A 16,031-nucleotide genomic window follows, 5' to 3' on the forward strand; every position below is an offset into this window, starting at 1 on the left:
AAATTGTTGAACTGTTAACCAGTAGCCTTGATCTTTGATAAAGATTGTATTAACTATATTGGCTTCACCTTGTGACTGATTATAAAAATCTTGTGCTGACACCCACTTTGTCCAGTATGTGGGTGGATGAGTAATAAAATAAAGCCTATGTATGAAAAAAATAATATTAACAAAAATAATTGACTGGGAATATGGGAAAATTATCCCTACATAAATTATGGATAATAATTGATAGCACTACTCTAATAATATTTAATTAATTGTGACAAATATGATCACTGTTAAAAAATAGTAGAATTACAAAAAAAGCTGTTATCAATTGTAACAAATTTTTATCAGCAATGAAAGTGTTGGTGGTGAAGGGGTGTATCGGAATCTTTATTTTTTGCATGATTGCGCTGTAAATCTGCAACTTCAGTAATAAAAAAAATTTTAAAAATGCTTTCATTAATTGAGTGTCCAAATGTCTGAGTGTAATCTTTAAGGAGCTAATAACATTGGTTCCTCCCTTCATATCTTTGTATTATAAAGAAGGCATAGTTAAGGGTTTTTTTTTTTTCTATATAAAAGTAGAGAATTGCTAGAGATAAGAATGACACAAATCTGGTGGGGACAAAGGTAAATCAGAATACAGAGCAAAAGAAGATATTGTCTATATTTTAGAGCTACACCTACTGCATGAGACCAAAGGAAGAGGGGTTTATTTTGTCCAAAACCTAACTTTTCTGTAGCACACAATCTAGTTTAACCTGCCTGGACAGCTGATTTAAACAACCCAAACAAATGGAGCCCAGAATGGGAACGAGGGCTTATAATTCTGTACAGCTTAATGGAATACACAGATATCCCAGAGTATGTTGGGCAGATAATTAAAAGGTGTTGGCAAAGTCCCTTGAAGGACTGGAAAAAAAATTGGAATTATTAAACTGGAGAAAAAATCGGAACTATTAAACTTTCCCACCTGGGAAACCCTTGCTATTCTCTCAAACCTCAGAGACTCCCAAGTTAATAGGCCAAGCCCTTGATCTTGAGACTTGCTCTTATGAAACTTATTTCTATAGCCAAGAAGCTAAGACTATCTATAATTGTGCCTAAGAGTTACTTTCAGAACTGTTACTCTGTTTAGTTGCTCAGGTGTGACCTTACTCTCTCTAAGCCAAATTCTACAATGAGAATGATTACCCTCCCTCCTACAAGGGACATGACACTCATGAGTGAAAGTCTCCCTGACAGCATGGGGCATAACTCCCAGGGATGAGCCTGGCCCTGGCATCGACAACACCTTCCTCACCAAAAGGAGGAGAAAATAAGATATTAGTGGCTAAGAATGTTCAAATAGAGTCAAGAGGCTATTCTGGAGGTTACTCTAATGGAAGCTTCAGCTAGACATAGCTAATTGCCATGGTTTGCCAAACCCCAACCAACATCATTCCTGTTAACCGTAAAGAACACCTAGGGCTCTAACAGAGACTCTGCAAAAAGTCTCACACACTAAGTTTACTTTTCAGAAACCCATAGCCTCCAGTTAGTTCCTAGGCCTGATAAGTCTTGAAATCCAGAGGGACCAGCCTCTGGATCAGCTAGTTCCACACCCCTATCCTATATTGTCGACACTCCTTTTCAAATGGTAAAAATTAGAATGGACCTAGCTCAAATATCCCTAAAGATTGGGAGAAGACTCAAAAGAGAAGGAGAAGTTATAACAGGGAATATAGGATTTAACAAGTGAGTATGACTGTTGAATCATTATACTGATATTTCTTTTAGTCTCCTGTGTCTTGGAGCAGCTACAAGGAAAAACCTGAAGTTGTGGAACGGCTACCCATGTCAAATTGTGAAATCTGTTCTATAACTACTTCTTAAAATGTACATGGAAATTTATTAATTTTTTGTATGTATGTTATATTTCACAATAAAAACATTTTAAAAAATAGCAGGCAATTGCAATCCATGTATTGGGGAATCTAGCAATGTCAACTGCATCCTTCCATGACATTCCCTATAATTACTTCTTTAATTAATGTGTAATAATGACCTTCAATTAAAAATTCCCAGAGCACATGAAAAATAAAATACATTAATATTTAAAATATTAAAGTATACAAAATAGCAGTATATTATTTTAATGAATGAGAAATAAACAAGCTTTTCTTCTCATCAACCCTGCAACTCTGAAGTAGTTGATTTCCTGGAGAATTCTTTCTGAAGCACTTAGTTGTATTATAATAGATGGCTACCATCAAATATTGGAATGCAAAGGAAAAGTTCCTAAAATGTAGTACCTACAGCTGAGGACATCAAATTCTCCCAACCACTTCTACATCGCAGCAGTTTGCTAACATTGCTGAACTGGCAAGACTGGACCGCACGGGGGTAAAAAGTTCATGAAGGATAATTATGATTATCACCAATAACACCTCAAAAAGGCATAATTTTTAAAGCACTAACTTTAAAAGTGTGCACAACATACTTTCTTTATCTTTCAACCACTGAACAACTACCATGGAATTTATAACATAACATACCTGAACAAAGAGAAGTCTGTTAAAAAATCGAAAAATAATATCTGAAAAAGGAAAAGAAATCTTTGTTGGGAGAAGATAGGCAGAGAACAACTCTCAGACTGAGTCAGTAACACCAGAGGTAGAGTTTTTAAATGTCAAAAGAGAAGGAAAGAGGACAGAAAACATGACCCTGCTAACATATAAAGAGAAGCATAAAAATCAATGAGCCATCAATAATGGCTTTAAAGGCATTCTTATCTTTTAAAGAGAAAAATTAAGACAGGGAAATTGGGAAATAATGATGACCTGGTAAAAGTAGCTATTGATGAAACATAGGTAAGAGAAGAATGCTTATCAACAAGACTGAAGAACAGCTCACTGTGCATTTGGGGAGGACTGTCTAATGAGGTTCTATTAAGCTGGATCATTGTCCTGTTCCAGCCCAACATCTTTCTTCAAGATATAGAAGACGACAAGTAATACATGATGGAAAATTGTATGGGAATTGGGCTTAGAGCTGCTGCTAGAAACAATGTAAAGAGAAAATAACATAAAGCAAATGGATTCAATAAAAGCAATTACAAATTGTTCTAGTTTGCTAGCTGCTGGAATGCAATATACCAGAAATAGAATGGCTTTTAAAAAGGGGAATTTAACAAGTTTACAGTTTACAGTTTTAAGGCCGAGGAAATGTCTCAATTAAAACAAGTCTATAGAAATGTCCAATCTAAGGTATCAGGGACAAATGCCTTGGTTCAAGAAGGCCGATGAAGTTCAGGGTTTCTCTCTCAAGAGGAAGGGCACATGGCGAACACAGTGTCATCTACCAGCTTATTCTCCAGGCTTCCTGTTTCATGAAGCTCCCTGGGAGGTATTTTCCTTCTTCATCTCCAAAGGTCACTGGCTGGTGGACTCTGCTTCTTGTGGCTATGTCGTTCTGCTCTGCTCTCTCTGAATCTCCTTATTCTCTAAAATATTTCATCTTTTATAGAACTCCAGAAACTTATCAAGACCCACCCAAATGGGTGGAGACATGTCATCACCTAATCCAGTTTAACAAACACTCTTGATTAAATCACATCTCCAGGGAGTTGATCTGATTACAGTTTCAAACATACAGTATTGAATAGGGATTATTCTGCCTTTATGAAATGGGATTTTGATTAAAGCATGGTTTTTCTTGGGGACATACATCCTTTCAAACCAGCACACAAATATAAGCCAAAATAAAATTATATTTGCAAAACCAAAGAGCCAATAAATATTAACGAAAGAAAAAATGAACCCAAAATGATTATTGGCATAAAATTTGTTAACTAGTTAAGTACATGCTTCCTTTAGTCTTAGAACTTTACGTGGACCATTCCCCTTATAGACACCAAGAATGGATCAGGTGATGTCAGGAAAGGGTACCTCTGCAGCCTGGCAATTCAAGACTAGAGAAATGCAGGTTTATTCATCAATTTTAAAGACCTAGATAATATATTTTGCTCTTAATAGAGTATCTAATAAATTAATCAAATAGAACCCTAAAGCTAAATATTCTTTATTAAAATAAACAGTGGGAGGTGAAAGAGAAATTACGTAGGGAAGACTTTAATACAAACATTCAGGAAAGGGAAAATTAGCAGAAGGTGATAACAAGAAAGTGAGCTAAAGACAGAGTTTTGAGAAGAAAGTGGTAAAGTATGTTAAATACAGAAAGTCGAAATAAGAGAGACAGAAAAAGTTGTTGAATTTGGCAATTAGGATGTCATCTATAAGAACTGACTAAAGCTCTTGTGTGGTGGCTGGAGCAGAATCTAGGTAGCTGTGATTGATGAGTGACTTTTGTTAAGAAAATAAAAAGAGCAAATATAAGCTATTTTTTCAAGAGGGTGAATCATGAGGAGAATTAGTGAGGTAGAGTAGTGTATTAGTTTGCCAAATACTGCTGAAATGCAATATGCCAGAAATGGAATGGCTTTTAAAAAGAGAATTTATTACAAGTTTACAGTTGTAAGGTCATAAAAATGTCCAAATTAAGGCATCCAGAGAAAGATACTTTGCCTCAAGAAAGGCTGATGTGGGAAGCCATAGGAAGGCACATGGCTGGTATCTGCTCATCCTTGTTCCCCATTCTGTTGCTTCCAGCTTCTGAAGCTAGTGGTTTCCCTTATGGGCCTTCATGTAGCTCCTCCAGGACACAACTATGGGTTCTGCCTTGCTTAGCATCTCATGAGAACGCACATGGTGATGTCTGCTGGGCTCTGCATCTCCAAATGTCCCTGTCTAGGCATCTGGTCTCTTTGTTGGCACTCCAAGCATCTTAAATATCTGCATCTCTTTTGGCTCCAAAACAACTCCAAAATATTTCCCCTTTTAAAGGACTCTAGTAAACTAATCAAGACCCACCTTGAATGGACAGAGTCACACCTCCATCTAATCAAAAGGTCACTCCCACAGTTGGGTGTGTCAGTTCTCCATGGAAACAATGCAAAGTTTCCACACTACAATATTGAATCAGGATTAGAAGAAACATGGCTGCCCCCACAAGATTGGGTCAGGCAAAAGGACATGGATTTTCTGGACTACGTAACAGCTTCAAACCAGCACCAGCGGTAAAAGGAGAACGACATTAAATATAGAGAACAGTGTTTTAAAATTAGAGATATTTGTTCAACAGAGTTTGTAGACAGGGCAAGCAAGCCTTATTATTGAACTCCTACTAATTTTTCACAACTCAGATCAAAAACCAACTCTTTTGAAAGTGTTCTGATTTTTCCCCTGACTCCTCTTTTTGATGTGTGTCCCCTTTGTCCCACAGCACTAACCCACATCTCAATTATACCACACTTCCTATTGTATTCTAGTAGTTTTGCCTACTCCACTAATTGTGTTTCTTTAGTTCAGGGGTTATGCCTGCAGCCTCAGTTTCTATTAAGTGACTGTTGCATCATATTCATTTGATAAAGATTTGGAATAAACTAATCCAGAGTTGATACAGGTTTCTAGACCATACAGAATTCTTGGCTAACAGTTTAGATGAAAACAAGGATATAGATTCTTGGAAAACCATAAGCAAGAAGCAAGTAAAAGAAGCGATAGGAGCAATAGGTGATAAATTCAGAAAAAGAAAGCAGACCATGTGAATCTAAGACTAAGAAGGGGCCACAGCCATAAGTAGATTAAAACAGACAGATGTCTATAAAACAGTGAAAATCAAAGATTTGGAGAAAAGAGGCAAATTTTCAAAATTCTGAGTCTGAAGTTCCTTCTCGCATCAAAACTCTCTAAATATTTGGTTCGGGGGTGAATTATTGATATAATCCCATTTTGGGTTTAAAAAGAAATTTGTTTCTTTAGGTATTGAAATAATTTGAAAGAGGATTAGGGACTCATTGACAAACTCTTTCCAGTGAAAGAGTCATGTAGAGAACATAAGTGGGAGATGCTCTTATTTGAAGACAAGGTGTAGGTACCCTAGGAACAAAAAGAAATCTATCATGCGGTTACGTTCAGAAGGCTTAATCATGGATTTACAGGAAAAGCTTGTGAGCTCTTTCATTCAATCTCATGTTAAACATTTGACAATGAGGGTATTAAGAGCTTTGCAAGCCTCTGAATGTTTGACAGACTGTGCTGCTATCAACATGACACATTTATGACCCCAAAGCCATGTGCAATATGACTCCAAGTTCTTACGGCTTTTATTGTCCTCATGACGCAGTAGATGTGATCTCAAAATTGATGATGCCAAAGTGCAGATCAGTCATATCACCAAATGAGCTGGTGATCAAAGTCATCCACAGTCAAGGGCTGTAAGCAACTCATGGCAATCTACTTGCGAAAGGGTTCTCCTAACACATTAAACTATAGCAGAAAGTTGAGAGCCCAACTCTTGTTGGTCACTATAGATAACAAAGACAATCTGACAGAAATTCTAAGTATGTGAGTGTTTATGAGTGAAAACTTTGGAATTTATTTTAGAATGGAAAACAATTGACTTTTAACTCTATGCAAGTACTACTTTCCACAATCCAGCTATTATCCATATTAATGGATATTCAATGAATATTGTTTAGCTAGGAAGGAAAGAATAATTCAAAAAGTATAATTTATTAAAATTATCACTGTTTTAGTTTGCTAGTTGCTGGAATGCAACACACCAGAGATGGATTGGCTTTTAATAAAAGGGAATTTATTTTGTTAGTTCCTCAGAGGAAGGCAGCTAACTTTCCAGTGACGTTCTTTCTTACATGGGAAGACACAGGGTGGTCTCTGCTGGCCTTCTCTCCAGGCCCCTGGGTTCCAACCAACTTTCCCCAGGGTGATTCCTTTCTACATCTCCAAAGGCCTGGGCTGAGCTGCCAGTGCTGAGATGAGGAATGCCAAGTTGCTTGGGCTGTGCTATGTTTCTCTCTTTAATTTAAGCACCAGCCAATTAAGTCAAATGTCATTCATTGCAGCAGGCATGCCTCCTAGCGGACTACAGATGTAATCAGCAATAGATGAGGTCCACGTACCATTGACTCATGTCCACAGCAACAGAACTAGGTACCTTCATCTGGCCAAGTTGACAACTGAATTTAACTACCACAATCACATTTTTGGAGTTTTGACAATTAACAAGATTATTTTTCTTTCCCTATAATCTAACCAAAATAAAATTAATCCTTGCATTTTCCTTAGCAGCTAATTCATTAGCAATTATTTGATTTTAAGCCATGGCATGATATGCATTTACATTTTCCAACATTCTTGAATATATTGGAACCTATGTAATGAAACATTTTAATTAGGTTCAATGAGTTATGGAATTTCTTAGAATGTGATAGGATTCTAGATAAGCTTTATTTTTAATAGGAATCTTCTTTCATTAAATCTATATTCCATAGCACTTGAAGGGGCATGCATTGTCTGAAGGTGGAAGAACAGACCACAGGGCTCCTCAAGATACTTTTCAACTGCCTCCCGAATCTGCATGATTCAAAAAAGCAAACAATGATTGGGGGCTTCTGGGAAGCTGTAAAACAATGCAAAATAACAAGAAGAGGAAATCTACATAAAAACCAGGCCCTCAGCAAAACTCAAAGATGGAGAATATCCGGACTTTTAATAACTATAAATAAAAAGAGAAAAATCACTAAATCACAACACAAGCTGTCTCATGATCACACTCGGCTATGGGTTAAATCATGCCCACCAAAAAGATATGTTTCATCCTAATCCCTGACCCAGTGAATGTGACCTTATTTGGAAATAGGGCCTTGAAGGTGTGATTAGTTAAAGTGAAGCCAAGCTGATTCGATCCAGGGCAATTAGTGTTCTCATAAGAAGAGGGAATTATGGTCACAGAGACAGACAGACATAGGGGACAACAACACACGATGATAGAGGCAGAAACTGAAACACTGCAGCTGCAAGCCAAGGAAAACACAGGATTACTGGCAAACCAGCAGAAGCTGGAAGAGGCAAGAAAGAATTCTTCCCTACAGGCTTCAGAAGGAGTGGCCCTGGTGACACCTTGATTTCAGACTTCCAGCGTCCAGGACAGTGAGACAATGAATTCTGTCGTTTTAAACAACCAAATGTGCCATTTTTATTAAGGCAGCCATAAGAAGCTAAGACACACCCCATCCCCACAGCATATGTCTTTGTCATGAAGAAAAAGGCAAATGGAGAAAAATTGTGTGGAAGAGAGAAAAGGAAGAAGGCGAAGGGAGATAAAGACAGACATAAAACCACCGCCAGAAGCACTAAGTCTGCTCCAAGTCTGGACAACACAGGTGTCCATGTGATGGAAAAACACGGACAGAAGGAAGACATTTCAAAGTAGGTGTGCTTTGAAGGGGCAGTTTCATAAAACTTAGTTCTAGGGGAGATAAAAAGCAAAAAGGAAACAAGTGTCCTTTGTTCAATTGGATAGTGAAGGGAAATTTTAGGGTCCTGAAAGACAAAATAGAACCATAAAAATCAGAGGATTCACTCCCCTTCTTCCTACCACCAAGACACACAAAAATATTACAAATTTTCTGAACTCTGCTATACTGATAGTGGGAAAATGGAAGATTCAAATCAGGCCTGTAGATCAGTTAATAGTAAATAGAAGAGAATGTTACAAACAAAACACTACATATGCAATTACTCAAATGCTAACACATCAGAACTTGGAGGGGAATGGCTTCGGCAGGCCTTCAAATCTGCATTTCTGCCTGGGAAACACCTTTTCTTAGATCCCAGTAAGATGCTTCGTTGTCTACAATGAAGCAGCCAGATCCGGTTCTCCTATTTGCTTCTGCTCCTGCGTCTTTTTTAGATACTCAAAAAATCATGAATCCTTTCTGACTGACCCCTCCTAGTTTCAGTTGTTCAACATTCTTCTTTTAGTTACTCTTCCCTTTTCTCTGGCTTCTGCTATTTCAAAGTGGCTCTAAGAGTATCTCAAATTGGCTGAAAGTATAATTATCAGCTGATCTGCCTCTAATTAACAAATCTATAGACAATCTACTGGGTAATCGAGAGATCTAAGCTTCTTTAATTTCTTTTGCTTAATCAGCATAATACAATTTGGCTTGGTGTCCATACATTCATTAAAAATTAAGGATCAGAATATCAACAGCAGATTTTCTGCTTTGTGCCAGGCTAAGTGCTTTACATATGCATTCATGAGGTAGGTAATATCTATACCTTTATTTTAAAGAAAAGGAAACTGAGGCACACAGAGGTCAAGCAATTTTTCTGAGGTCACACACAGCTAGTGAGTTGTAGAGCCTCCAGGACTTGAACTTAGGCTCTCTGATTTCAGAGTCCCTGAGCTATATCATTTTATAGTCCATAATTTCATATTATACCTAAAGTAGAATTAAAATAGATGCTGTTTTAGTCTAAAATGTGACTATCTTTTTCCTGTTGAATTGTTATGGTGTTCTAAATATAAATTTTAAAAAATGTTGAATGTTTACAGGTTTGAAGGAACATACATGGGTCAGAACACTTGTTTAATGACACTGTGGATTTTGATTTCTTTTTTAAAAGACAAAATTTGGCCAAGGATAGGAAAGTAGTGAAGTAGCAGGAAATGATGGGCGGGTACATTTTCTGATGGTACAACTGTGTACCTCTGATTACTGAAGAATGGTTTTCTACTTAGTAAGCTGCCAGAATGCAGTATACCAGAAATGGAGCAGCTTTTTAAAAAGGGGATTTTATTAAGTTGCAAGTTTACATTTCTAAGGCCATGAAAATGTCCAAATGAAAGCAAGCCTATAAAAATGTCCAATCTAAGGCATTGGGGAAAGATACCTTGGTTCAAGAAGGCTGATGAAGTTCAGGGTTTCTCTCTCAGCTTGAAAGGCACATGACGATGTCTGCTAGCATTTTCTCCAGGAATCTTCAAGGACTTCCCCAGGGCTCTGTCCGTTGGGTTGGCTCTGTTGGTTCTGATGGCTCTAAAGCTTCTTCCAAAATGGTTTCCTCTTAAAGGGCTCCAGAAAGCACCTCCATCTGGAATGGGTGGAGACACATTTCCATGAAAATCATGTAACCACAAGTTACCATGCACAATTGGGTGGGCCACATCTCCATGGAAATAATCAAAAAGATATTGAATGAGAATTGAATATGAAAATGAATTGAAAATGGCTTTTCTGGGGTACATAATAGCTTCGAACCAGCACAGATGGTAAGGATTAAAAATGATGAAACTAAGCCCTGGAACAAGTAAAAAGAAGAAGGACACACCCCCCTCATTCCATCCTACAGATCATCTGAAGGGGAAGGGGAGTTTACCCCATAGAGCAACCTTCCATCTGAGGGGTCATTCCTTCTTGGAGTCAGGATAGGATTATATCTCTGGAGGCATTGCGTTTACAGCAAATGACCACAGCTCTCCAGGCTCCCTCACAATTGTTCTCTGTTCATCTTTAAGTTGCCTGAAGACTCTGGAAGGGAGAGGAGTCCGCATTGCAAAGCTTGGTTTTCTACCCTAAAGCATGGACTTCCACCCTGAGGTAGACAAGACATAGTCATTTCACCTCTCATTGGAGACTGTCCTGGGCTCTTCTCATCACAATGCACAGGCTCCCAGCCTCTCCCCCATGTCAATTTATTAAAATATGTGAATTTGTTTATTTTCCCTTGATCTGCTTTTCGTATGAATTCTTCACAGGGGGATTACGATGAAAATTGATGAAGGAAGTTGTTATCGCTAATGGCTCTGAAATTGTTAACTTTAATGGATTAGAACCCGAGGCGTGTGAAACTCAGTGATTTCAGGTAGCTGGGGGATTGAGTAAAAAAGACTTTCAGGCTCTGGCTGGAATTTCAGAGTTCAAGCCACATTAATATTGTTTGATCAAACCTACTGAATGAACAATCCAAGCACAAATCCTGTCATTGCCCTGTGCTCCCCAGGATTCAATGGCAGTTAGCTCATCTTATCCATTTTTAAATAGGGTCAGAGTGGGTGGCTCTGAATAAAAATCAAAATAATAATTTAATCCAATTTTGGAACATTGCATATATTAGTATGCATTCTTCTCAAATATTAATTAATGAGATTGGATAATTAATAGCTGATTTTAAATAACCAATAGTTCATAAAGTTTCAATTATTGACACAAAATCAGAGCATTGCTTGTATGATTTAAATACTTTCCCTGAACTTGCCAATTCCTTTTTAGAAAATAATCAATTGACTTAATTAAATAATTATCAAATTGCAATACTTTCCTTTAGAAAGTAAATGTTCAAATCACATAATTATATATATTCCACAGTCAAATTTTCAGGTCAAAGCCACACTAAAGCAGTAAATTAGTAGTGATGATAAAACTCTCAGAAATATCAGATTTACAAAATAAAGGAATAAAAATGCCTGAGTTGAATGAGGTATTTAAAGACTATTCAGAAAACTGTTTGTTGTCTCTTCTGACAAATTTTAAGAATTAGCTACCCAACCTTAGGTATTCATATATGTGATGCATACAGAATTTAGTATAGGCATTTCTTCAAGAGTTTGATCAAGAAAATGGCATAGGGGGTGGGGGGGAGGGAAGGGGAAAAGGGTGAAGAGGGGGAGGCGGCCGGGGAAGGGGGTGGGGGCCTGGTGGGGGCATCCGGCGGAGCTGGGGTCCCCGGGCTCCGTCCGGAGGAAACGGGACTGTGCTCGCTCGGGCAGTCGGAGGGGCCGGGACGGGGCCGGCGGGCAGGCGGGCGGACTCGCCATCTCGGTGACTGCGCCGTCCGGGCCGGTCCTGCCTGGCCGCAGGTGCCCCTGGATGAGGCCGCCCCGCGCGCCGCGTCCGCTAGCGCCAGCACACATCTGAGAAGGAGCTCATGAGTACTTGGAGGGTCCTGGAAGACTTTGCAGAGCAGATAGCAACTGAGCTGAAACTTGAAGAACCAGTGTAGTTATTTGCCAGATATTATAATCAAAGGATAAAGTGGGGAAAATGTGGAATACCTTCAAATATAGGTGTCAGAATCTTTTCAGTCACGAAGGAGGAAGCCGGAGTGAAAATGTGGACATGAACTCAAACAGGTGTTTGGCTGTCCAAGAGAAGAACGTCTGCATAGGAGACTCAGCTCCTCAGCAGCAGAGCAGTCCCTTAAGAGAAAATGTCGCCTTTCAACTGGGATTAAGCCCTTCAAAGAATTCAAGGAGAAACCAAAACTGTGCTGCTGAAATCCCTCAGATTGTTGAAATAAGCATTGAAAAGGATAATGATTCATGTGTCACCCCAGGAACAAGACTTGCACGAAGAGACTCTTATTCTCGACATGCTCCGTGGGTGGGAAGAAAAAACATTCCTGTTCTACAAAGACTCAAAGTTCATTGGATACTGATAAAAAGTTTGGTAGAACTCGAAGTGGACTTCAAAGGAGACAAAGGCGATACGGTGTGAGCTCGGTACACGATATGGATAGCGTTTCCAGCAGAACCGTAGGCAGTCGCTCTCTGAGACAAAGGTTGCAGGATACTGTTGGGTTGTGTTTTCCCATGAGAACTTACAACAAGCAGTCAAAACCCCTCTTTTCTAATAAAAGAAAAATACATCTTTCTGAATTAATGCTTGAAAAATGCCCTTTTCCTGCTGGCTCAGATTTAGCCCAAAAGTGGCATTTGATTAAACAGCATACAGCTCCTGTGAGCCCACATTCAACATTTTTTGACACATTTGATCCATCCTTGGTTTCTACCGAAGATGAAGAAGATAGACTTAGAGAGCGAAGACGGCTTAGTATTGAAGAAGGGGTTGACCCCCCTCCCAATGCACAAATACATACATTTGAGGCTACTGCACAGGTTAATCTGTTATATAAACTTGGACCAAAGTTAGCTCCTGGAATGACTGAAATAAGTGGAGACAGTTCTGCAATTCCACAAACTAACTGACTCAGAAGAGGACACAACCACCCTATGTTTGCAGTCCCGTAGGCAGAAGCAACGCCAGGTATCTGGAGACAGCCATGCCCACGTTAGCAGACAGGGAGCTTGGAAAGTCCTTACACAGATTGATTACATACACTGCCTCGTGCCCGATTTGCTTCAGATTACAGGTAATCCCTGTTACTGGGGAGTGATGGACCGTTACGAAGCAGAAGCCCTTCTTGAAGGGAAACCGGAAGGCACGTTTTTGCTCAGGGACTCTGCACAAGAGGACTACCTCTTCTCTGTGAGCTTCCGTCGCTACACAGATCCCTGCATGCCCAAATTGAACAGTGGAATCACAACTTTAGTTTCGATGCCCATGACCCGTGTGTATTTCACTCCTCCACTGTAACAGGACTTTTGGAACATTACAAAGATCCCAGTTCTTGCATGTTTTTTGAACCATTGCTTACTATATCACTGAATAGGACTTTTCCTTTTAGCCTGCAATATATTTGCCGTGCAGTAATCTGCAGATGCACTACATATGATGGAATTGATGGGCTCCCTTTACCGTCAATGTTACAGGATTTTTTAAAAGAGTATCACTATAAACAGAAAGTTAGGGTTCGTTGGTTAGAAAGAGAACCAGTCAAGGCAAAGTAAACTCTCCTGTCCCCAAATGGCATTAACTAGATCTGCTTTTATGTGCATCAGACAGTACACCTATAGCAAGCACACATATCAGTGTTAAGTTTTTTCAGTACAGTATGTGAGCTTAGTGTTAGTATCTGTCAGGTGTGATCGGCTGTTAACTTACTCAGATAAACCTGGTGCCTATTGAAACAGCAGAGGCTAGAGCCAGAGGTGTTCAGTAAGGCCTACAAAAACATTTTGCCAGTTAAGCTAAAGGTGTGGTTTTTAATGGCTGTGGTAACTGAGTGAAGCAATTCTGGGGCATTTGCTATGAAGAATTCTATTTCTTACCGAAGAACAAATTATTAATATTGGATGAGTATTTCAGCAGTGTGACTAGTGTTTGAAATTATTATTTTTTCTAAGAATTTTTCTATAATCTTCCAAAAGTAGTGATATTTGTAGTCATTATAACTCAAGCTTTGGAAGTCCAAAAAATAAAAGGCTGCCTTCCTTTTAAAAGAAATGCAGTTTTCTGGCCACAAGGGCATAGTGCAGTTCACTTAAATGTTGGTATAGTTTATAGTCAGTATCCTTTCTCTTCTGCAAAAGGTACTGTTAAGTAAACCAGGTTTTCTAAATAGTAGTACTTAAAATTTTAAAGTTAGTAGTAGAAATTTATTTAAAGGCCATAAGTATTATTTTTTTTAATGAATGCTTTAATTTAAAACAAGCATTTGGAATAGCTCCTGCAACATAGTCCACTGTGTAATATATTTTTTTAACTTGACATGTGCAGTCTAATTATTGATTGATTAAAGTTGGGTCTTTTCCTATGCCCATGATGAGTTTGTGAACCATGAAAAAAATGAGAATAGATAATGCCCAAACGAGCCAGATAATAATAACTACAGTGGTTGCTGATGTCGAGATTGTTAAAGTGTAATTAATAATTTGGATGATAGTATTTATCACTGTTGTAAACTCTAGTAGCTGAATTACTGAAGTATAATTTGTAGAATTTCAGTGCAGTTAATTTTAATGAAAAATCTGAATCAAAATTACAGATTTAAAGGTACTGTACAACCATTGTATCTGTAAATAATTTTACTTAGCACCTTTTTGTCACTTAGAATAGTATGCAATACTACTTGAATGAGCTCTTTTTGGAAGAAATACCGAGTTCTAGTGTTTGCTTCTTAGTATTGAACTGAATTTACAGTTCTGTCCTAGACATTTTGCACTAAAGTAGTTGACTCCATTTTTGTGTCTTTTGTTAATGTGCTCTGTAGCACTGGTGAGTGCTCCTTAATTTCCTTACCTGCTGCTACAGAATGTTATTTTATATCTCCTATGGCTCTTACCAACGCTATATAAAGAAAAGCTATATTTGTATGCAACACTAACCCTTGACTGCTGATGTATGTTTCTGCTTGCTGTGCCTTGTTATGGCTGCTTTTCTGTGTTAATAAAGTATGTTTGGTGTTCTCCTTGTAAAAAAAAAAAAAAAAGAAAAAAAAAGAAAATGGCATAAAAACATAAGCAAATGCTTGATTAAATAGAATGACCTTAACTGTCTAGAAATCCTTCTAGGATTCTAAGGTTCCCCTAATGCATCTGTACCTAAAATAATATATGGTAGGAAAATGAATGAGGGAGAGTAAAGAAATAAGATGCTATAGCAAGAGAGAAGTAGTATCCCCAAAACAAGGCTGGAACAGTGTTATGAACTGGATTATTCAACTCATTCAAATATAAGACTTGTCTGATTTTCCCAGTGTCTAAATTTGGCCAGTGGTTTCATGAGCAATTAAAGACAAGATAGAAATGAGTGAGAGAACAGAGAAAAACACCGCCCCACATCGTCATCATCCTTATCATTACCATCAGCAGCAGCAGCAGCAGCAGGAGAAGGAGGAGAGAAGTGATCTGAACTGGTAATACCAGGGATTACTGAGGAGAGGGAGGGGGCATTTTGGGTCATGGTAATGAACTCAAGGACTACAGAAAAAATAAGTGCTTTATTACAATAAGACACAGGATAAGGAAAATCTACAAACTTGTGGTCACTTTTTCTATCCCTCAACAAAATGTCCTTTATCAAACCAATGTGTATGTTAGGATGTCCTTATTCTATCAGGTGTGGCCCTTGCTGGAAACAGACAACTTGCTCAAATAGGGTAATTTAAGAGAGTTTAATAAGGGGACTACTTATAAATATATGGGTAAGGTTGACAGAAGTCATAAAATAATGGTGTGTTTCCCCGGGTCTGCAAGAAAGCATTACCACCCCTATTCCTGAAGGGACAAGGGCAAGAGCCCCCACCAAAATCCAAAGAAAGTAGGTGTTGCTCAATAGGAGATACAATCTTTGATGGAGGAAAAGAAACGTGGTGGAAACAAATACCCCAGCTGCACTTTTCTCATGGTATATAAATTCCTGCTTTTGTTCCCCATAGGCTAAAACCAACTGGAATGCAGAGAGAAATGGATCCCATTGATCCATTCATAGAGATCAGACACCCAGAGGACAGGAT

The 16,031-nt window shown here is 38.4% G+C and overlaps 1 protein-coding gene across 1 annotated transcript; it reads left to right on the top strand.

Moving 5' to 3' along the window:
- Positions 1-7,873: 7,873 nt before the first annotated feature.
- On the top strand, positions 7,874-14,051 carry LOC143662389 (suppressor of cytokine signaling 5-like). The gene is given in 5 exon segments (XM_077136086.1): positions 7,874-8,002; positions 11,924-12,275; positions 12,278-12,878; positions 12,880-13,178; positions 13,181-14,051. Coding segments are annotated over 5 exon segments (1,725 nt in total). The 3' UTR covers positions 13,525-14,051.
- Positions 14,052-16,031: the final 1,980 nt, after the last annotated feature.

This window comes from Tamandua tetradactyla, chromosome 18 (assembly GCF_023851605.1).
Source record: "Tamandua tetradactyla isolate mTamTet1 chromosome 18, mTamTet1.pri, whole genome shotgun sequence".
NCBI lineage: Eukaryota > Metazoa > Chordata > Mammalia > Pilosa > Myrmecophagidae > Tamandua > Tamandua tetradactyla.